This window comes from Rhinatrema bivittatum, chromosome 10 (assembly GCF_901001135.1).
Source record: "Rhinatrema bivittatum chromosome 10, aRhiBiv1.1, whole genome shotgun sequence".
In the NCBI taxonomy this organism is placed as follows: Eukaryota; Metazoa; Chordata; class Amphibia; order Gymnophiona; family Rhinatrematidae; genus Rhinatrema; species Rhinatrema bivittatum.
In genome coordinates this window covers 99,407,450-99,431,004 of record NC_042624.1, presented here as the reverse complement: position 1 = coordinate 99,431,004, position 23,555 = coordinate 99,407,450, and the positions used below count along the sequence as shown (strand labels likewise).

Sequence of the window (23,555 nt, the reverse complement as noted above, 5' to 3'; positions counted from 1 at the left end):
ATCTACTAAAATCCAGCGTACTTTTGCTGGCGCCTGATGCGCCAGCAAAAGTACGCCTATTCGCGTTTTTTTAAAATCTACCCCTGTATGTTTGTGGAAATTGTTACTGTGTTTAAAATTGAGCAGTGAATAACATATTTCTATTAGATATTTATCTGTTTTATGAGAAAAATGAAAAATTAACATTACATTATATTTTCAATAAAGTATTACGCTTTAGTTAAAAATGGAGTTGTTGGATCAGTAAATCAATAAGCCGTAGTGCTTTTTCTTTTTTCCCCCAAAAACTTTTTTGGGGGGTTTTTTGCATGTGATACGTGAAAGCACAAGTAAAACAAATACATTGCCTTTATTTTTTTATATACCGTATTTTTCGCTCCATAAGACGCACCTGACCATAAGACGCACCTAGGATTCAGAGGGGGAAAATAAAAAAAAATAAAAAAAATTTGTGCTAAACCGGCTCTGCGTCTGGGCGTCTTATGGAGCAAATTAGGGGAGTGCATAGCTTTTTTTTTTCTCCCCATTTTGTTTTCGGGTCTGGGGAGGGCCATTTCGGTCCACTCCCCAGATCAGAAAACTTTTCTTTCTCTGGGAACCCCATCCCAACCCTTTAAATTAACAACCCCCACCCTCCTGACCCCCCCCCCCAAGACCTGCCGACTTAATTTACCACAACCCCCCACCCTCCTGACCCCCCCCCAAGACCTGCCGACTTAATTTACCGCAACCCCCCACCCTCCTGACCCCCCCAAGACCTGCCAAACATCCCTGGTGGTCCAGCGGGGGGTCCAGGAGCGGTCCGGGAACGATCTCCTGGGCGTGGGCCGTCGGCTGCCAGTAATCAAAATGGCGCCGACGGCCCTTTGCCCTCACTATGTCACTGAGACCAACCAATAGCAGCAGTCGGTCCCAGTGACATAGTGAGGGCAAAGGGCCGTCGGCGCCATTTTGATTACTGGCAGCTGACGGCCCCACACCCAGGAGATCATTCCCGGACCCCCGCTGGACCACCAGGGACGTTTGGCAGGTCTGGGGGGGGGGGGTTGCGGTAAATTAAGTTGGCAGGTCTTGGGGGGGGGTCAGGAGGGTTGCGGTAAATTAAGTCGGCAGGTCTTGGGGGGGTCAGGAGGGTGGGGGGTTGCGGTAAATTAGGTCGGCAGGTCTTGGGGGAGTCAGGAGGGTGGGGGGTTGTTAGATTTTTGTGGTTTTTTTTTTATATTCGCTCCATAAGACGCACATACATTTTCCCCCCACTTTTGGGGGAAAAAAAGTGCGTTGTATGGAGCGAAAAATACAGTATATATATATATATTCAAGCTAGAACCAAATTAAGGCTATATAAGACCATCATATATGGGATTATGTACTCTTACTGTTATGTTTTTGCAAGAATGTGATCCCTGGGCTGAGATGAAAGGTGTCTCCACCCACAGGGAGGAGCCCTGTGAGCCTCACCGTCAGCAGGCGTAGTCTCAGTGGCGTGGGTCACAGCTAGAAGTAGAGACTTTATTATGAAGGAAGGAAAAAGTAATGTCCACAGAGTGGAGATGTAGTAGTACAGTCCAGAGCAATGGGGAATACCCAGAGCGAGGCCACAAATGAGAAGATCCGGTAGTGACCTGCGGAGCGGGGTACGCCGGGGATCCTCTCTGACGAGTGTAAGCACCTCAGGAATACAGATCCGGTAGTGGCCCGTGGAGCGGGGTATGCCGAGGATTGCTGTACAGTAGATGTTGAAGAACTGGTAGAGATGCCGGAACCCGGAAGTGGCTCTTGTAGTTGATCTGTCAATACTCTGTAGTGCAGGAAAGCTGAATAGCTTCTACTGAAGAAAGGCAGTAGTGGCCCGAGGTTCAGAGTACACCGTGTGAAGTCCTCAATACAGTTCGTATAGTAGAAGTCAGTAGAGGTACTCACAGTAGATGGTTCCTGGAGAGAGAGAGAGAGAGACCTGAGAAGCAGGTCTAGTAGTAGTCAGGCAGATAGGCCCTCCAAGGAGCGGATAGCTGGGAATGCAGGGGAGTCCCTGAGAAGCGGGTACTCAGAGCGTTTAGATGCCAAGACCAAAGTCAGGAACAGGACGTCCTTGAGTGAGGTGGATTCAGCAAGACAGAACTCCTTGCTAACTCAAAGATGGCAAGGGCCGGTCAGATTAAATACACTAGTGGGTTGATGTCATCGGGAGGGGACGCCCCCGAGGTTCCCGCCATGAGGTGTTCAAAAGAGGCCCTTGCGCGCACGTGCCTAAGTAATTCCAGATCCAAGATGGCGGTCGGCAGCACCCACGCTGTCCAAGGAACGCCAGAGAGGTCGGCGGGGATTAGCAGAGACCACCATTCTTCCCAGACTTGACGAAGCAGGGAAAAAAGAGGTAAGCATGAGAGGTCGCAGCCGTCTGCAACTGACAGGCGTAACACTTGCAACTGATACTGCAAGTTATACTGCAGTATAATCATCAGTCTATAAAGCAAATTTGCTTACCATAAATGGTGTTTTCCTTAGATAGCAGGATGAATTAGCCACTGAATATTGTTTTTGGAGTTGGCAGACTGCTAGGGAGCTAGCAATCTGTTGATATTTAGGAGAGTTGTGGGTGGATCCTTGGACCGGTGGCAGATGATCACGCCCCCAGGGGAGAAGAACCCAAGAGTGACCAGCGGTCAGGCTCAGAGTATGGAGACAGACACACACTAGTTCTTTTATTAGACAGTATACTGAACCACCAGAGGTGGCAGTAGTGAGCTGGAATGCCCGGCTGGGCTGTGGTCCCTCAGATACTGGAACAGCAATCCCTGGAGGCTGAGCTGTAGAGAAACTGAAATATAGTGAGTAGGCAGGGTATGCAGAGTTCATGTACCGAACCCGATGGTAACACTCATACAATGTCTCATAGAAGCCCAGGAGCTAGAAAGTATAGGCCCTCGAGGAGCGAGTACCTGGTTCCAGGGAAAGCTCTGAGAGACCGATGGTAACTCACTGATGTAGTTAGCAGTGATGACTTCCAGTCAAAAGAGAGTACCGAATGAGTCTGGGAACGAGGGCCCTCGAGGAGCGAGTACCGGTTCCAGACTGTCACCTGAAAAACAAAGGAGAGAGTGAGGCTCCCGAGGAGCGGGTACCCCTGGTAAGTCCGAGGAGGCAGAGTAGCTTGGAAAATCGAAGCGAGTCCGTAGTCATTCCTTGCTAACTCGATCTGTTAGCAAATTGTAAGACCTTATATATCCATCGCGGGTGACGTCATCTTAGGGTGACGCCCCCTAGGTTCGCGCCATCGCCAGTACTTCAGTCGGGGCCGCGCCGTGCGCGCGTCCCTAGGCCTCCAGGAAACATGGCAGGTTGCGGCGTCTAGCCGGTCCAGGGATGCTGGAGGGCCTCGGCAGAAGGACGCTGCAGCAGCCAATCTTCCCGCAGATGAAGAGGGAGGCGCCAAAGAGGTAAGGAGGGCGGAGAGAGGGCTTCGGGAACCAACGGACACAACACTGAATTTGGATGACGTCAGCCGACGCCACTGAATGGATTTGTATCTCCAAGCTAGCAGAGCTTTGAGCTCTACTGAGGAAGTTCCCATGCAGGTGCTGCCTAGTAAGCCTCTTCAGTCAATATCATAGCTAAGTAGTTAGATAGTCAACTCTCCAGGAGGGAGGGTATGCCATGGCTAATTCATCCTGCTATCTAAGGAAACCACCATTAATGGTAAGCAAACTTGCTTTTTCCATCGATAAGCAGGCTAAAATAGCCATTACATATGGGGAGTCCCAAGCTGAAGGTTGCAACGGAACTTTTTTTTTTTTTTTTAGTAAGCAACAAGAACTTCAGCATGGAAAGTAGATTACTGTGAGACTACATTCTGCAATACTGCCTGTCCAAAACTACTGTCAGCTCTGGATTGGTTGTCCAGACAATAGTGAAAAGTGAACATGTATACAGAAGACCATGCGACATCTTTGTAGATATCTTCCATTAGACTTCATGTAAGTGGGCAATGGAAGACACCATAGCCCATTTCTTATGGGCTTTGATAGGATTGGTAAGGTCATTTCCTGCTGCAGCGTAACAGTGATGAATGCAGGCTGTTAGTCAATTGGACAAGGTGTGCTTGGACATGGATATACCAGTTTATTAAGGTCATATGTGACAAAAAGCTGGGAGGTTCAGCGATGTAGTTGGGTTCTTCTCTTATAGTATGCAATGACCCTTTTACAGTCAAAGGCATTTCTCTCCATCACGCGCATGAGGCCGAGGGAAGAAAATGGACAAGACGATAGACTGATTAAGATGGAAGGTCAACACGACTTTCGTCAAGAACATAGGGTGATTGCGAAGCAGTACTCTATTGTGAATAACTGCTGATAAGGAGATAATGCATAAGGGCTTAAGGATCACTAATTCTCCAAGCAGAGGTCACCGCAACAAGGAAGAACATTTTCCAGATTAGGTATTTTGGGGAGGTAAGTCTCCAACAGTTCAAAGGAAGGATCAATGAATTGTTGAAGGGCAATGTTTAAATCGCAAGGTACCACATGCTTGTGCACCGAAGGTTTCAGGTTCCAAAAACTGTTCATAAACCTGGAGATGAGGGGATTAATTAAAATAGGTTTGTTGTCTACCAGGACATGGTAAGCTGCAATCGCACAGAGGTGAACCTACACTGAAGACGTAACACTAAAGAGTCATAAAAGAGGTTTAGTGTAATGGAAGTGGCCTCCTGTGCTACAGCGTGGTTGGCACAATTACGGTGAACCCACTAGGCTCACACTAACAGCTGGCAGATGCGTTCTGGGCTGGGACAGAACTGGGACTTCACCTATACCTGTCCCATTCCCCTCAGGTTGAGTCCATGGGTTGCAGGAGATGGCAGGACTTAGCCAATGGTCCCACAGGACAAAGACAAAGAGAGAGTCCGAGGTCAAGCTGAGGTCAGGGCAGGATGCAGTCAGAGAATGACCAGTTCAGGATGAGGGTTGGGGCATGCAGCGAGTAAAGTGAAGTCCAGTCTGAAGCAATGGTTAGAGGCAGGCAGCAAGCAACAGAGTGATCCAGATCTGAGGGAAGGATCAATACCAGGAATCAGGCCAAGACAGACTGGATGGGGAGATGACAGGACATGGAGGACCAGGCCAAGAAAGGATGGACAAGGCAAAGCAGGAACCAGCAAGGCAGGTAGGATAATGAGGCAAAGAGACAATCAGCAAGACAAGGCATAGGAGAGATAGCAACAAGGCAGGAGGACCTGTTGCTGAGGCAGAGTCTGGGAGCATGGCTGGGGGTTTAAATCCCTAGATAACTCTGACAACATCTTCCAGTGTCACTAAAATTTCCCACCAAGGAGCAATTAAAGGATGGCCAGATGCACATATGTGCTTCTATGGCGGACTGCACAGGAGGAGTTCAGGCTGAAGGCATTGGCGGTGTCCCAGCCACATGGTCAGGCTGCTGGCATCCTGGGAGTGAGTGCTGCCATTCACGGGGCTGTCAAAAAGTTACATATAGATAGGTCAACAGCCATTGGGGGTCACAACAGAATGGATCAAGTTCATGAATAGTACATCAGAGTATCTAGAACATTTAAATGAGTAGTTTCATCTGGTTGAAGGTTTTCTGCAGAATGTACATCCTCCTCAATGGCCTTAAATAAGGAGAGGATAGCCATTACTGAGTGCTCAACATCCACGCTGTAAGACTGAGGCCCCACATATTGGATGAAGCACGTGTTCGCCCTCCAGTGTTAGTAGGGATGGTGCTAACCTGAGGTGTACTGGAGGACATGCAGATGTTTGTACAAAGTAGGCATACCAGATCTGCCTGGGCCACAAGGATCATCCAAGCATGGTATTGTAGGACTTTTTGAACAGTCTTTGAAAATAAAGGAATTGGTGAAAAAGCTTACATGAGGTTTTTCCCCCAATTTAGAAGGAACGCGTCTTCAGCATGCTGAAATCACTGAGATGAATGGAACAGAACTGGTCAAGCTTTCAATTGCTTTCTGTAGCGAACAGATTACCTGAGGATCAATCAAATAATTTGAACAGTTTTTCTGCAGTGGATTGATTGAGATAACACTCATGAGGCTGAAATATTCTGCTTAGGTGGTTCACCAAGGAATTCCATATCCCTGGCAGGTACATGGCCTGAAGGTTTGTGCGATGATCACCCACTGCCAAATCGCCAGGGTCTCTTGACAGAGCATCCAAGAGCCTGTACCTCCTTGTTTGTTGATGTAAAACATGGCGATCTGGTTGTTGGTCAGTCAATATGCTCGTTCCTTGGAGCAGATAAGCGAAGGCCAAAAGAGCATTCTTGATCACTTGGAGCTCAAATAGATTGATTTGGTATTGACTCTCCAAGGGAGACTATGTACTCTACGTTCGGCAGAACTAGGTATGCGAGTCCCATCCTTTTATGGAGGCATCGATTGGAAGTGTGATCTGATGAGAAAGTGCCTGAAGGGGAGTCCTATCTCAAAGGACATGTGGCCGGAGCCACCAATGAAGCACCTGTTTCATTTTCCTTGTGCAAGAATTTTAGAGTTCAGTAGTTAGATGAGTGGTCCTATTGGCTGTGAAGACCCCACTGTAGTTGTCTGAATTGCAAAGGAGTCAAGAGAACAACATGCAAAGCAACTGCCATATGCTCCAAGACAATCAGGACTTGTCGTGCTGTGGCTTTGAAGAGAGTGTGCAGACCTGATCTGCGGGCAGAAATGCCCTCTGGCGAATGGAGTCTACACACGAGATGATGAACTGAATGTGCTGAGTTGGAAATAGGTTGGATTTCCCGAAGCTGATGAGGAATCCGAGGTGCTGTAGTACTTGAATAGTGGTCAGTATACTCTGTAACACACTGTCCCTTGAGGGGGCAGTGATGAGCCAGTTGTCCAGATATAGGAAGATCTATTTCTACTATCTATTAAAACATTTATATACCGCATAATCCACGATTCTGAGCAGCACACATAAATACATTGATAGATAATTAAAACATCAAAAACAGAGGAAAAACAATTTAAAATAAAATACATAAAAAAACATTGAAAACATTAAATACAAATTACAATAAAATAAAATACATAAAAGGAAGATTAAAACACAGGGCTTAGAATATAGTTGGGGGAAGACAATTCAGAACCACAAGTACAACTGCGATGAATAAAAAATATAATAAAAACAATAAAAACCTACAGCATAATTCATATAACCACCTATACTGATGAGTCACTAGTCTTGACAGGCCCTCGGCTGGTAGTGATGAGTTAGTTCAGGAAAATCTATTTTGAGGGGTTATGGACAGTGTCCTAATGTCCATGTACACCAAGATCTGAATTCCCTGAGGCTGTGGATGGGCCGTCACCACAGCAAGGCACTTGGTAAAGATTCTTGGGGAGGCTGAGAGACCAAAGGGAAGCACTTCCAGAATGACCTTCCGGAGTAGGTAGTGAAGACGAAAACAGTCAAAGAATTCAAAGGGGTATGGAATAAACACTGTGGATCTCTAAAGCCTAGAGGACAGAAATGAGAAGAGCGTGCAGGGGGGTAAGTTGCTGGTGTGGCAGGTACTACTAGGCATGAAGATTACTACCCTTAACCAATATACCTTGATACTTTTAATGGTACTGCAATATTGCTCCTCGCTTCAACAGCAGGGGGAAAAATTGTAATTGGATTCAGACAACAACCAAAGACCCCGACTTCTAAGGTCTCGGGTAGTGATACACAGACGTAAGGGAAAAAGCACAGGACGGCTTCTACGGTCAAGACCATAAGCAAAACACGTCAAACAGCACTGTCCGAATTTTAAAGAAAGCTCATCACCCAGTAAAAATGTCACTAGCTGCAATATTTTATGGGTTATCATAAGGCTTGAGGATAAAGGCACGGAGTGGCAGCTATTACCCTTAAGAGAAACATTGGAGTAACCTGCACAGAATGGCAGATACTACTACCCTGAGAGGTTTGCTGGGCAGACTGGATGGACCATTTGGTCCTTTTCTCTATCATCATTGCTCTGTTACTCTGTAATTCAGAATGCTTATTGATGGAAAATATATGTGTTTGTATTTTGTTAATACTCTTATTATCGTATCAATAAAATTTGACCAAAAACACTTGCAGGCACAAATTGTACAGAATTGCCTGATGGCAACACATACTTTTCAGCAAATTTAGTGGACTATTGTTGAACAGATACTAATTGGAAAACAGGAACAGACAATTGAATCAGAATGAGCCGTTTTGGATATTTACTTTGAACTCTGTACAGCTGTACAGTCTCAGTGAAAGTGTGAAATGGCACTCATTAGTGTGAATGCATTATAGTGGATAAACAGAGTGCTGGTTAGCCAATCAGCATGGAGTGTTTTCGTTTGAACTGATTAGTATATGTTACAAACCCTTGAAGTATATAAAAATGATTTTCTTCTACTGTTTAGGTTGACACCAGGACAGACAGTAAATGCAGCACCCCTAATGCAGAGAATTTCTCAAAACACAGAGATGTGTCAGGTGGATTTGTGTGCTTTTTTTTTATCCTTGAAAGATGTATGGGACTATAATGAGCAATGTAGTTAACAAATAAGATGAGTATTTATTTTTTCTGATTTAGGCCCTTATTTTCTAAGGCTATCGCAGGCTTGCGCTAACAGCACAAGCCTGCGATAGCTAGCGAAGGTAGCGCACACCTGCGCTACCTAAATCGGGGTGGAACTGGCCCCGGAAGAGGAGTCGTCGGGGCGTCTCCCCGGGGCCGACTCCGCGAAGACGGCGCCGACAGCGAAAAGGTAAGGGCCTTTTCGCTGCCTATTTCGCGCCCAATAACTACACCTTCTATGGCGGCGCTATTGGGTGCGAAAGCAGTATCGGTTGCAAGAGTACATAGTCCCATATATAAAAGCCTTTATATAACCTTGATTTGGTTCCAACTTGAATATATAAATATATTGAGCAGAGGTAAATCAGCTTATATCAAATCATAGCTATACTAAGCAGCATTATAATGATACTCATTGTAAACGAGGCACAGATAAGATAGGTATCACTGTGCTAGTTTTATCCTACCTCTAAAATCATTATCTATCTATTAATGTAGCACACCAAATGTATGCAGCCAAATACTTTCACAGAATGATGTACCTTGTACAAAGCTGAACCTTTTTAGTGCCTTCCTCTGAAAGCACAGTTAACTATGTTATTGTAACCCAACAGTGGCTCCCTCCCAGTCACCTGCTCCTTTCCTTCTGCGCCCTCTTCCCCCTCCCCTGGTTTTATTATTTTCCTCCTTTTGTTATATTGTAAACCGACATGATGTCCCCACGAATGTCGGTATATCAAAAGCCAAATAAATAAATAAAATAAAAATAAAATGTACATAATGTGGGGTAGATTTTCAAAGGGGTACGCGCGTAAGATACGCGCGTTCCCCCCGAAAACCTACCCCAAACACCCCCTGCGTGCGCCGAGCCTATTTTGCATAGGCTCGGCAGCGCGCGCAAGCCCCGGGACGCGCGTAAGTCCCGGGGCTTGCATGGAGGGGCGTGTCGGGGGCGTGTTGGGGGGGGGCGTGCCGCGAGTGACGCGGCATTTCGGGGTGGGCCCAGGGGCGTGGCGCCGGCCCGGGGGCGTGGTCGAGGCCTCCGGACCAGCCCCTGGGTCGGGTGATGGCGCGCCAGCAGCCCGCTGGCGCGCGCAGATTTACACCTGCTTTCCACAGGCGTAAATCTGCCAACAAAGGTAGGGGGGGTTAGATAGGGCTGGGGGGGGGTTAGGTAGGGGAAGGGAGGGGAAGGTGAGGGGAAGGCGAGGGGAGGCGGAAGGAAAGTTCCCTCCGAGGCCGCTCTGATTTCGGAGCGGCCTCGGAGGGAACAGGCAGCGCGCGCTGGTCTTGGCGCGCGCAGGTTGCACAAATGTGCACCCCCTTGCGCGCGCCGACCCCAGATTTTATAAGATACACGCGGCTACGTGCGTATCTTATAAAATCCAGCGTACTTTTGTTCGCGCCTGGTGCACGAACAAAAGTACGCCCGCGCGTACATTTATAAAATCTACCCCTGTATGCATTAATCCAGAAACAAACATAGCCCAGGAAACAGAGCAGATGCAGATTTTGCCATTTGGCATTTTTTTCAAAACCAGAATATTTAACGTATTTAAAAGACATTAGAATTCACAAGTACAGTACCAGCAAAGAGTGCTTCCCAGATATGACAGAGCTCTTCTCCACGCCTTTGCTTTCACTTTGCAACATTAGGCTTTTTCTACTAGATGTTCCAATCACGCTTCGACTCAGAAGACTAATGTTCAATCTGCTTTGGGTAATAGAAGACGAAAACCCAGATGTCTTCTTTGACAGTTGTCCCATCTTAGGAGGCCTGCATCAGTTAAATATACAATTAGAGTTTGTCAGATGCTAACAAACCTAGGGGCCAATGCAATATCGCGCGCTGAGCCTACTGCATAGCTTAACCAGAGACTGGACGCGCGTTTGGACCGCACTAGGCTAACACTAGAAGTGGTTTAGCGTGTCCAAAACACGCGTCACTTATAGCGTTCATCACATGTGAATGCCATGTAGATGAGGCTATTACCCCAATGCAAAAAAAAAATGCTGTGCGCCTGAAGCGCACTTTTTAAAATGGCAAATTTAATGCCAGCCCCGGAGCTGACGTTAAATCATGCCAGGCATCAACGGCTCAATAAAAAACAAAAAAAAAATCCTTTCTGTGGTTGCTCCTACTTTTAGGATCGTCATGATACTAAGTAGGAAGTACCACAGAAAGCAGCAACATGAAAAAAAACTCTTGACTGCAGCCAGCTTAGGAGATCGGATGCTCAATTTACCAGCATTTGTTTTCCTAACTTGGCTGGCGCCATTTTGAATAATGGTGGTTGCTGGGTCCAGGAGCAGAGGGGTCGCTCCGGGCCCCCACCAGATCATCAAGGCAATGATAGCAAGTCTGGGGGGGGGGGGGGTTGGGATGTTGGGCTAGAGTGGGCAAGGGGAGGGGGTGGCAGCCGGGGGGGGGGGGGGCTATTTGTTATCAAAAGAGAGGGGCTGGGCACAGGGCCTTCACTGGAGTTTTTGTTTGTTTTTAATAAATATTACCTTTTTCTAGAGAAATCGCCACCTCCAAGGATGGCGGGGGGGGGGGGGGGGGGTTGGCCAGGAGATCGCTGGAGACCACTGGGTTGCTATATATGTAGGGGGTACCGATGCACACTGTTTACAACTAGTGTGCACAAAAAAACAATAGGAAATAAAACATGAAATTTCAGGGTCTTTCTATTGTTTAGATTAAAAAAACAATATGAAACAACTTAGACAATATCATTCATATTATCTTTATCGTTTTAAACAAAATGCACATCCCTAAAAAATACCAGAGTTATTTTCAGGGTGCTTGAAGTTTGGAAGAGAATAATTTCACGAAACCTACACAAATGAAAAGCAATCTAAGCATGAAAATGTAAATTGTCCGGCTACCCAACTTTCTGAATCTACTAAGCTGAAGGATGCTAAGTTTCGTAGACATGGAGACCTCCCCGCCAGGCCACCCACTGAACTTTTCATGATGTAAGAATGCTTCAGCTTTATTTCAAGATTTAAAAAAAAAAAAAAAAAAAAAGTTCTCAAAATGAGGCGATCCCAATGAACTCAAAACATATTTTACAAATCACATGCCAAAAATCCAGTCTGCATACGGAAGTATTCCCTCATGCACAAAATATTTACATTTGGACTGTTTCATTATAGCTCTGTTGGAACAGGCAGAAAGATGGGAGGAGTCAGGCTAAATGGGCATACTGGGGTCCCTATGCAGACGCTTTGCGGCTGTGCTAGTTAGCTGGTTATACATGCCGAGCAGCCGTGCCGCGGAACATACTCAGCTATCTTAAAGTTAGCCGGTTAACCTTAGGACACTCCCACAGCTCGACCTGAGTTAGCCTGGTTAACTTATCTGCCTAACTCCGCTACAGCCCAGAGCCCCTGACTCATCCGGCTAAATTCTGGCCAGGCAACTAGAATTTAGCTGGATACGGGCCGAATGTAGCCAGGTAAGCCATTTGTACAAGTAACCATTAAGTTATTAATCTAAATGGCAATTTCAATATGGACCTTGGTGAATCCAATATAGCAATTCTGGCAGGATAAACAGAATTGGATATTCGGATTTGCATCTATATACAGAATGTATATATATGCAATAAATGTACTCTAAGGAGCGTTTCACGTTGGTACCGAAATGTAAGTGCTTAATACACTGCTTCTTATTAGAAAAAATACAGAAGGCTGGCAAGGAACATTTTAAAAACTCATGTGACTTAGAATCTGTTAATATGTGCCGTGAGAAATATTTTTATAGTATAAGTCATCTCCTATACTTTGGCAGTCAGACCTGCTTGAATTCATATTTCATTTATCTTCTTGCAAGGAAATGGAATGACTTTCTTACACAAATTATAAAGAGGGCTTTGGTTTGAATATGCGATGTCCCTAGTCTGGAATTTCATTTGGACTTTTATGTAGTTATGGGCACAGAGTAGTAGTACCCATGCCTCCCAAATTCTGCCTGCCCGGAGGGAGGGCGGAGGCACTGTTTCAAGGCGCTTATGGTTTCCTCTCTTCTGGGGTCTTCTACACACCAGGGCAGTCAGTGGCACCAAAAAGCGCACCGCACACGGAAGTTGTTATCTAAGATAAAAATCTTTCCTGGTCTCTGATGAAATATATCCACAACAGGACACGAATATTCTGTGCAAAAAAAAAACAATTCAGGAAACAAAACTCCAGAAGCACAAACAAAATTAAATAACTAAACTCATTCTCCCATTTAGCACAAACTGCATACCCCTATCAGGTAAACTCTCCTGAGAAGGAACCCTCCTCTCTGGGATTGTCCCTGTTGCTTGTTCTCTGGATGCAACTTTGTCTCCTTCTCACTTCCTACACACAGATGAGCTCCTAGCTAAATCCTTTTTCTCAGTCAGCAACTCCTCAGGATATCCCTCTGTTAAGTAGCCTTTCCTCTAAACTTCCTCAAAGGACAATCCTCTTACTCCAACTTCTCAACCACTTTCCTTGGACTGATGATCAATATGGACTTAAAACCCCTCTTCCTTGAGAATACGTCTTGTCTTCATCTACCTCTCTCTCAGACCTCCAAAGATGTCTTCTCACTTCTGGAAGCCTGGACACCCTGACCTTAAGCCCCAGCCCATTCCCCAGGACCCAACTCTTCACCTGGCACCCCCACCTGGTCCTTTCCCTGTGACGAGAAAGACCCCGCACCAACACCACCCTATTGGAAGAGGCACCTTTCTGAGCAAGGCCGGTGCAAGAGTGTTTGGCATCCTAGGCGAACCTTCGATCGTGCACTCCCCAACCCAACTTACCTATATCCATGGCAGCTCCAGCTCAGCGCTCTCTCTGGGCGTCATGCTGGTGGGAGTTTTCTGCCCCCCAAAATGTTGGCGTTCTAGTTTGCCTAAAGGAAGCACTGGCCTTCTTTCTGATGGAAATGCAGCCTGAGACTCCCCTGCACTTATGTAGGCACATGAACTTTGTTAAACCTATGATATGCCCCACAGGGGAGAGGCAAACCTCTCTAAACACTCCTACTCTACTCTGACATTATTCACTGCTTTCAGAGTCTATGGGGATCACTGACTCTACACTAGTAAGAGGCAAAAGATAGGTCTCCCTTATATAAAAATTAATGTTTTTTGGCATTTCTGCAAAATTGCTACATAGTTCTACTCACCTAGCTCGTGCCCACTGCTCTCTCCCCCCCATCAAGCCAGTCTCCCTCCTTCTGTTCTGTCCTCCTATCCCTGCTCTGCTGCTCACTTGCTCTCTCATTTCTACCCTTCAGTACAGCTGCTGCTGATTCTGGTTCCACACAACTCCCAATGAGTTTGAGCTATGCAGGGCCCATAATCTCAGGATTTAAATGGCTCTCGTCCTACATCTATCAACAGCAATAGAGGCACCACACAGTTCAGACTCACTGAAAATTGTGTGGATACAGAAGTAGCAGCAGCAGTTGTACAGGAACAGGGCCAGTGGTAGGAATAAGTGAACTTGCATCAGAGTGATGGTAAGGGAGACAAAAAAAAAAACAAGGGGAGGAAGTAAGAAGGTACATAAGAACATAAGAAATTGCCATGCTGGGTCAGACCAAGGGTCCATCAAGCCCAGCATCCTGTTTCCAACAGAGGCCAAAACCAGGCCACAAGAACCTGGCAATTACCCAAACACCAAGAAGATCCCATGCTACTGATGCAATTAATAGCAGTGGCTATTCCCCAAGTCAACTTGATTAATAGCCGTTAATGGACTTCTCCTCCAAGAACATATCCAAACCTTTTTTGAACCCAGCATTGATGTTTTTCCAGCACTTATATTTGCACCAATTTTGGTTCTATGGCTCAGGCAACTGCAGTGCAGGAGACTCAAGTTTGGGCCTCATGTTTCATGGGACTGACAAAAGTGACGGTGTAAGTAAAGATGACTACCACCATTGCAATAATTTCTGCCAGTCAAAGATGTGGTGCTATTAAATTCTGAAAGCAAAAATACATCTCCCTGGCATGCACTTATAAGAACATAAGAAGCTGCCATTCTGGCTCAGACCGAGGGTCCATCAAGCCCAGGATCCTGTTTCCAACAGCAGGCAATCCAGGTTACAAGTACCTGGCAAGTACCCAAACATTAAACAAATCCCATGCTACTAATGCTAGTAATAGTAGTAGCTACTAGCTATTCCCTAAATTAACTTGATTAATAGCAGTTTATGGGCTTCTCCTCCAGGAACTTATCCAAACCTTTTTTAAACCAGCTACACTAACTGCACTAACGAATTCCAGGGCTTAACTGTGTATTGAATGAAAAAAGAATTTTCTCTACTTTTGTTTTAAATGTGCTACTTGTTAACTTCATGGAGTACCCCCTAATCCTTCTATTATCGGAAAGAGTAAATAACCAATTTACATTTACCCATTATAGTCCTCTCATAGACCTCTACCACATCCCCCCTCAGTCTTCTCTTCTCCAAAATGAACAGCCCTAAGCTCTATAGCCTTTCCTCATAGGATAGCCATTCCAGCCCTTTTATCATTCTGGTCACCCTTCTCTGTACCTTCTCCAGAGCAACTATATCTTTTCTGAGATGTGGCAATCAGACTTGCACATAGTACTCTAGGTGTTGTCTCACCATGGAGCGAAAGAGACATTATGACATTCTCCATTTTATTCACCATTCCCTTCCTAATAATTGCTAACATTCTGTTTGCTTTTTTGACCTCCAGAGTACACTGAGCCAACAACTTCAGTGTATCATCCACTATGATGCCTAGATCTTTTTCCTCGGTGGTAGCTCCTAATATGGAACCTAACATTGTGTATCTATAGCAAGGGTTATTTTTCCCTATATGCAACACCTTGCATTTGTCCACACTCTGGGGAGAGTGGCTTTTTAAGAGCATGGAAACTGTAAGGGAACAGTAGGAATGTGAAATTTATAGGTTTTTTAATAAGTTAATATGCTCATGGGGGGATTTTGAATCCCCGGCACGCGGAAATCCCGGCAGATACGCACGTGGCTGGACCACCCACGCGCTGAACACATTTTCAAAGCAGCCCAGCCACGTGCGTATCTCCCGGTATGCGCGGAAGTGCCAGGCATTTAAAAAGGGGCAGGCCGGGGGGTGTGGGGTCTGGGTGGGGGCAATGCCATTTTGTGCTGTCCCGGCGAAGCATTTGCCATCCGGCTGCCGGCGTGAGCAACTTACTTCTGCTCAGAGGAGCAGGTAAATTTTTAAACTAAATAAAATAGGGTAGGTAGGGTGGGTTTAGGGATCAGGGTGGAGAGGGGAAAAGGGAGGAAGGTTAGTTAGGGGGATAGGGAAGTTCCCTCCCAGTCTGCTCCAATAAAAGAGTGGACTGAGAGGGAAGTGGGCAAAGGCCCGATCGCACCACTACGTGTTTTTTATAAAATCCCCCACCTTACGTCTTGTGCGTGCGGATAGCCAATTTCATAACTTTCGCGTGTCGCCAAGTGCATGTTATAAAATCGGCGCATCTCTGTGCACATGCTGGGAACCGCGCGCACATGGACGCCCGCCGCTATATTTAAAATGTACCCAACAGTGCAGAATAAAATAAAAAAATAAAAATATCTTACTATATGTTACTACAGTAGGTCTGTTATATGGAATCACTGCAAAACATGCAAGACATAATACCATTATACAGTAAGAAGTATCCTCTGGAGCCTTTAAGACTGATGAGCAGGGAGCCCACATCAGACCCCTTGACCTCTACTCCAGCAGGACTTGCACAATAAACTGTTTCACACTAACAGGCCGATTCAGTAAAAGTCGCGGGAAAGCGGGCTAGCGCACAGGCCACTCTCCTGTGCGCGCGATTCAGTATTTAAATGAGGGCCCGCGGTAAAAGGAAGCGCTAGGGACAATAGCACGTCCCTAGCGCCTCTTTTTTGACAGGAGCAGTGGCTGTCAGTGAGTTTGACAGCCAACGCTCGATTTTGCTGGCGTCGGTTCTCAAACCCGCTGACAGCCACAGGTTCGGAAACCGGACGCCGGCAAAATTGAGTGTCCGGTTTTCAAGCCGCGGGCTGATTTTAAATTTTTTTTTTTACTTTGGGACCTCCGTCTTAATATCGCCATGATATTAAGTCAGAGGGTGTATAGAAAAGCAGTTTTTCTGTACACTTTCCTGGCGCCTGCAGAAATTAACGCCTACCTTTGGGTAGGCGCTAATTTCTGAAAGTAAAATGTGCGGCTTGGCTGCACATTTTACTTAGTGAATCGTGCGGGAATAACTAATAGGGCCATCAACATGCATTTGCATGTTGCGGGTGCTATTAGTTTCGGGGGGGTTGGACGCGCGTTTTCGACCCCTTCCTGAATAAGGGGTAAAGCTAGAGCGTCGAAAACGAGCGTCCAAATGTGGGTTAACAGTGCGCTCCAGCGGAGCGCACCGTTCTGTATTGGCCTGTAACTGATTAACTGTCAGGCTGAGAAACAGCCACTTGTGCTCTGCCACTGCTAGCCATCAACTTATACTGGTAATCCCTGTCCCCTAGTCCTCGACACACCTCAGGCCCCACACCTCTCTAGGGCCTGCCCTGAGCTCCCTAAACATTGTATATTAACTGTTATAAGAAACATAAGATGACATGAGTCTCGCTTGAGTCCTTTCAGTGTCAGAAGCATCACATTCACACCATCTAAGGTGAGAAAGATGGACTTTTATGGGCACCAATTAGCAGGCAACACACACAAACATCTATAAAACACCACTAAAATTTACAAAAATTTAAAACATTTCAGCCAGCTTCATGACTCTGGGCGTAGTGCTGGGATGCATGAGGCTTGTGATCAAAGTGCTTCCTTCTGTCAGGGCTGGCAGGATTCAGGCATGCTGCATGGTTTCCTGCTTATCATGCCATCATGCTAGGCTCTGGTGACCACACCGGTGAGGGCAAAAGAGCCAAAAGAATGAATGAGAGGGTGAGGGGAATGAGTCAAGGGATCAGAGGGAGGGGAAGGAAAATGAGTGAAGAGATATGGGAAGGCAAAAAAAATCAGTGAAGAGATGGGAGAGGCTATGGGCTGCACAGGGGGAAGAGTGAGTCAAGGGATCAAAGCTGCTCTGGGGTGTGAGTGAGGGGTTTGGAGGGACTATGAGATGTGAATGAGATGGACAGAATAGGTAAAACTTTTCGAGCATCTTTATTGCCGATACTATTAGTATTTTTTATTTCAGGATTGTGCTGTACCGCACTGACTGAACACTACTGGGGAGAAATGGGGCAGTTAGCAGGCTGGTGGTGGAACTCTGTTCGTGCACTCACAGTGATGGCTTGAATGCACATCTGTAACTAATGGGGGTGTGAAGCACGAGCGTGCCACTGTGGCTGTACTCACAGAAGCATAGGTGTAAGTGAGAGTTGGGGGTGCCCCAACCACCAAATGCTCTAGAAGCTAGTACTGAATCAGCTCCCCTTTCCACCCCTCCCATATGCTCTCCCTACCCGGTGGGCTTCTCCCCCAACTAAGCAACAAAACCATGCTATGCATTTAAACTTAATAAAGTTTCTGAATCTCTCAGATCATGTGCACTATCAGTGAAGCTGGTTTTACTTGCCGAAATGCAACAATATTTTATTTGTGGAGAATTACAAAACGTCCATAGGTTGCAATGTTTGGAGACATGCCCATGCATTTGAAAGGCAGAATAATGGTACTTGAGATTTGAAAAAAACAAACAACACGGTTTTAGTGCAGTTATAGCTTGATTATTGGAAGTATGGAGAAACTGCTTTGGGTATAAGATGACATCTTCTCACCAACTTAAAACTAGTCACAGATGTATTTAGTCCATTAAAAAGGTATTAATTACGACTTGTTTGCTTATCTTTTTTTCTACTTAACAAAAGAAAATATACCTCCTGTACACTATAATTAGGGTCTGTCATTTTCAGTTGTATGCAGATTTCTGCATTTCCCAGCACTCCCTCCCCCCCCCCCAACTTTAAGAGCGAAAGAAAAAACTCCAGTAGAGAGAAAGGAACTAGGGTGCCAGCGCAGGAGCCCGCTATCTTCTCTCCGGCAACCTAGATTTCTAGGCTTTTCTAGTCTCGTTTTTAAACTGTTTATATCCATAGTTATTTTTGTCAATTTGTCTGCATGCAATGCAGAACTTCGTATACAATCTTGCATAATTATTATTTTTTATTTTTGCAATTTTTTTAGTTTTGGGCTACAAAAATGTGGGGGATCTGGCAACACTGCCTATGATAAGCTCAGGTACTATTCGTGTCCCTGGATTTTCTGCACGAGGGCTTGGGCAGAGGTGCAAGTTACAGTAACACTGTGGATGTAAACCTAACCGAACAAGCCTATTTGTACCTTATGCTTGTAGCTATGGAGCACAAAAGTTATAAATGTGGACACACTAAGAAACACTTTGTTGCTCGCTTACCCAGAGACTCCGATATTTTGTTTCTTCGGTTTAGGCGCGCCGGTTATCGGACCGGACATCGTGCAAAAATGATTTTTCAATTTTCAGAGTAAAAAAAAACCAAAACAAAACAGGCCGATAAACGCGAAGAACCGGTAGAATAAAAAAAAAAAAAAGGTGCATCGGAGCCAGCCGGGACGCAGCCAGAGAATGTTTGTTGTCACCACGGCAACAGGATTCCCTCCCCCAGCGGTAGCGTGACGAGCCTGCAGCCGGGGGCAGGATCGGCAGGAGGCTGCCTTGCTCTTCCCGCTGCCTCTGATTGGCTGCTGCCATTGACTCTCTGCGACTGCTGGCTAGGTTGCCTGCGGCAATTCGGCAAAGACAAAAACAAAAAAGGTGCCTATTCCAAAACTAGCTCAACCCGCACAAAAAAACAATTTTTTCCTCCCAACCAGGGAGGGGAAAAAGTAGCCCGGTCAGGCGTGGAATAGCCCAGTCTGGCGACACTAAACCTAGCTCGCATTCATTCATACTGTCCAGAGGAGCTCTGGGGGAAGCCGTGACAGCAAGCCTGCGCGCCTCCTCAGTCGTCCTCTGATTGGCCGGCAGTCGGTGCCTGGCGACCTGGCGTTCCCGCCTTTGCAGTCAGTCACGCTGTTCTGTTGCTGTATCTTCATCCGGGCTCTTGGCTGACCCGCGATGTGACCCTTTCCAGTACGGCAAACATGGCGGAGGTAAGGAAGAAAGTAGGAATAACATTCTCGAGATTTATTTTTCCTCATTCAAACAGGAGCGCGGGTTGGCGGGCCCGAAAGCGGGCGCGGCCTGGCGCGCGAGAAACGCCGGCGGCTAAGGGAGAAAGGAAAGAATCCGTGGCGGCTCGTCAGCAAACTTGTTGCGTTCATTTGCAGGGCGAAAAATCTCTTTTGCTGAACTTTAGTTATATTTTGCGAACGACGAGTTTCCGACTGGGCGGGGAGCATTTTAAGGTGGTTTTAGGTAGGAGTTGCTTGTGTCCCTGCAGGCTTGGGACATTATTAGCTTTGCAGAGGCTGAGGGAATGTTATCGTGCGCGCGCGTTTTCTTCCCTTTCCTGCTTAGTCTGAACTTCCATTTTTCTAACTGCTAGGCCCCCTGATTCCTGACAGCGTTCATGACATTTGGTGGATTTCTTCTGTAAAGCTGCAGGTTTGGGGCTTATGGCGCGATAAAGCTCGTACGTAGTCTGGCTTTTAAGAGACCGTTTCGGTTTTGTTTTCATTTCTTTCCGTGCCTGGATTTGAGAACAGGAGCTGGCTTTTTGGAAATGCGATTCGGCTACTGGCAGCTTTCCTCCCGGTAGGATTTTGTATTAGAAAGCTTAAAAGTAGTGATAAGACTCGAAGTGTGTGGTTCTGGGTCGTCGCCCCCCACCCTTAATTTTATCGTGTTATACTGCGTTTTAATGGTCTGTTTGCGCACTGTAATTTTAGCGGACATAAATACAATGCTCTTATTTTGCTGAAAGAGTTTTAAGCCGCTTTTTTTACGGATCCTTTCAATGCTTCCTTGTTCATTCTTTTGGTAAATGTTGGTGTGATGTGACACAATATTGCTCTGATTCCTAAAGAGAAACTAAAAAGCGAGATTAAAACCTGGGCAAACGTCCACAGCCGAATTTTAACGATATAACTCAAAAAATGGATCATTTCTTAGCATTTACAGCATCTTGGAAAAGTCTTCACACCTTTGTACATTTTCATATTCTGAAGGAGTAGCCTAGCGTTTAAAGCAGAGGGCTACGAACCAGGGAAGCTGGGGTTCAAATCCCACGGCCACTCCTTGTGACCTTGGGCAAGTCACTTAACCCTCTATTGCTTTAGGTGCAAACTTAGGTGCCGATGCTATAAGAAGGGCGCTCACATTAAGCGATTGTTTTCCTAATGCACACACAGCTACATCCCCTGGGCGTCCGATGCAGTATCCAAATGAGGGGCTACCTAAAAAAGGATGCTGTGGGGAGAATTATAGGTCCCTAATGCTCAAAAGCATCCAGTGCCCACAATTGCAACGAGTGCTCAATACGAGTGCCAGTTTTTATCCCATTTCTTCTGGCCGCTCCTTGCTATGGGCATCTGAATTGTGCATCCAAAATAATTTTTTTTTTTTTTAATCAAGCCAGTATAAACTTATTTTTCAGCACCGCAATCAGTAAATTTGTTACAGCAATAATAAATAGGAGGCACCACAGAGGACCATATTTTTAAATTTCTCATGAGCCCTTGACTCGCGAATTGACTTGTCACCTCCGGGGCTGGAGTTAAATTTGCTACATTAAGAAGTGTACTTGGGTGCCCAGCAATTTTCTGCATTGGGTGTAATAGCTAATGGCCTCATCTACATGGAATTTACATGTGATATGCGCTATTGGCTATGCATTTGTTTGGGTGCATGTTTTGGACACTAATCTCCGGTGCTAAACTAGTATGTCCAAAACATGTGTCCAACCATTTGTAAACTTGTGTTCTAAGCTGGGTGCACTTTATTGCATCAGCACCCCCCATACTGGGTCATGCATCAAGCCACATTAGGGCTCTAATGCATGTTATATTGCCTGTATCGCACATTATACTCAATATTGTTTGCATCTCCCTGCCCAGATACCCTTTCTTATTATAATTACCTTCTTTGCTTGCAATTTACATGTATGAATAATGCAAATGCATGCAAAAAAGGTCATTATTAGGAAATATGATGCAAATATTTTATCACAGCTGACCAAGAAGGTGGTCAGCTACGATAAAACAACACCTTGTTGGTAAGCATTAGAAGTGCAGCGGGAGGCCCAGGACACTAATGCAGCTCCTTGGGCTCCGATCCCATATTTGAAGCAACCAGGGGGAAAAAAAGGCGGCCAAACAGGGAGGTTGAGTGGGGATTGGTACTGACCCCCGTTTCAACCCAGGACTGCCAGTCGAGGTGTCCCCAACTCCCCCCACCCCCCCCCCCCAAAAAAAAAAATTTAAATTGTGTGTGCCAGTAGCCCCCTTGCCCCCAGAAGGCAAGATCCTCCCCCCCCCCTCCCTGATCTTGAAGCGGGATCCAAGGTAAGGGGGGGTGGGAGTAAGGGGCTTGAGCGTCAGCGGTGGGAGGGCTTTGCTATCGAGGGGGGCCACTTCATACATAAATTAAACTTTTTCTTTTCTGTTTTTGGTGAGTCTGGGCCTTCTCGATCGGTGGCTTCGGGTTGAAACATGGGTCAGTACTGACCTCCATTCAACCTCTACACTTGGCTGCTTTTTTTTTTGTTTGTTTTTTAGGGTCCATGAGGCTGGAGCCACTATCACTCTAAGGGCTGCTCACTGCATTATTTTGTATCACGATGTTTATAAAAGGACATTCCATGGAGCTGCAATGTGTTTTTGGGAGAGGGGCCCCACTATTGTGGCGACACTCCACCATGATAGTGGGACCCCCTCCTGTGAAAAACATATTGGCTTGAAGAATCTAGTCCTTAGAAAGTGAGCCCTCTGGGGACAAGGAAATACCTATATGATTGTACTCCACTTTGAAGTGCCTGAAAAAGTGGAATATAAATCATACAAATCAGATGCGTTAAAGTAAGAGTGTGTTTCACCATTCTACACACAAATTCTATACTTTCATCTTGAAAGATGTATATACATTTTCCAAAGGTAATTAAGAATAAAAATCAGACTTGATCTAGTCTACATAAATAGTTACACCTTGTCATAGCAAACCCAAATTAGCTTAAGTTCAGAAAATTGCTTTAACAAGGCCAATGATAATTTGATTAGAACTCATCTGTGTCCACAGTGGAGTTGATGTAATAAATTGAGCATTAAAACTGTGTGCCGAACTTCAGCACAGTTTCTTAATGCATATGCTTAAAACTATTTTAACTTTCTATGCAGTAAGCTAATAATATGCTAATACACCAAGAGTTTAAAATGCGCAGAAAGAAAATTTTAACGCATGTAAAAACATATTTTATATACACACACACAACATGGTTTTTGTACACATAATCATGTCTGTCCATAAAATATTCATACACAATGTTTTTAGTTCAGAAAGTATTTTGTGTGCATAAAACATGTTTTTGCTGAATAAAATGGCGATTACATTTACTGGCATTGGAACTCCAGCTTCTGCCCATAGACTAACATTAGCCTTGGAATCTTTACTCCTCCTCGGACTTAAGATTTTCCAGCGCTAAGAAAACATGAGGTAAGCTAGCACACTTCTTTTGTATTAGGGGATATTAACTAATATTATCATTAGCATCGGATTTGCATGAGAGCACGCTAACATATATGTACATTGCACATTTTTTGTGTGCAGAATTTTTGGTAGGTCAGCAGTAAAGTTTGCACACCTTATTACATTGTGCCCAGTAGTTGAATATTCATGGACAAAGAATCAAGCTCTTTCTGTTGTATGAATTTGAAGCCAAAGTCAAAATCTGCCAAATATGGAGCTGCCAAAAGAATAACCTTATTCAAAGATACAGATTGGGAAAAGGTATAAGAAAATTTTGATATCAGATCCATCATTGTAAAGTGCAAACTGTT

The 23,555-nt window shown here is 45.5% G+C and overlaps 2 protein-coding genes across 6 annotated transcripts in view; one reads left to right on the top strand and one right to left on the bottom strand.

Moving 5' to 3' along the window:
- The window catches only part of WDR78 (WD repeat domain 78), a 75,463-nt gene extending 56,172 nt beyond the window's left edge, over positions 1-19,291 (bottom strand). For both annotated transcript variants that reach the window (XM_029617568.1, XM_029617569.1), the window contains exons 1-2: positions 19,000-19,291; positions 10,174-10,363 (exon numbers count right to left, since the gene is read on the bottom strand). In XM_029617568.1, coding sequence (XP_029473428.1) covers positions 10,174-10,363; positions 19,000-19,058 — 249 coding nt within the window. In that variant the 5' untranslated portion in view covers positions 19,059-19,291. The remainder of the gene's footprint in view (positions 1-10,173; positions 10,364-18,999) is intronic.
- A 92-nt stretch (positions 19,292-19,383) lies between these two features.
- MIER1 (MIER1 transcriptional regulator) overlaps positions 19,384-23,555 on the top strand; it is a 106,396-nt gene continuing 102,224 nt past the window's right edge. For 2 of the 4 annotated variants that reach the window (XM_029617571.1, XM_029617574.1), the window contains exon 1: positions 19,384-19,715. In XM_029617571.1, coding sequence (XP_029473431.1) covers positions 19,707-19,715 — 9 coding nt within the window. In that variant the 5' untranslated portion in view covers positions 19,384-19,706. Of the gene's footprint in view, positions 19,716-19,991; positions 20,320-23,555 lie in introns of those variants that run through there. The other 2 variants (XM_029617570.1, XM_029617573.1) reach the window with 2 other exon arrangements.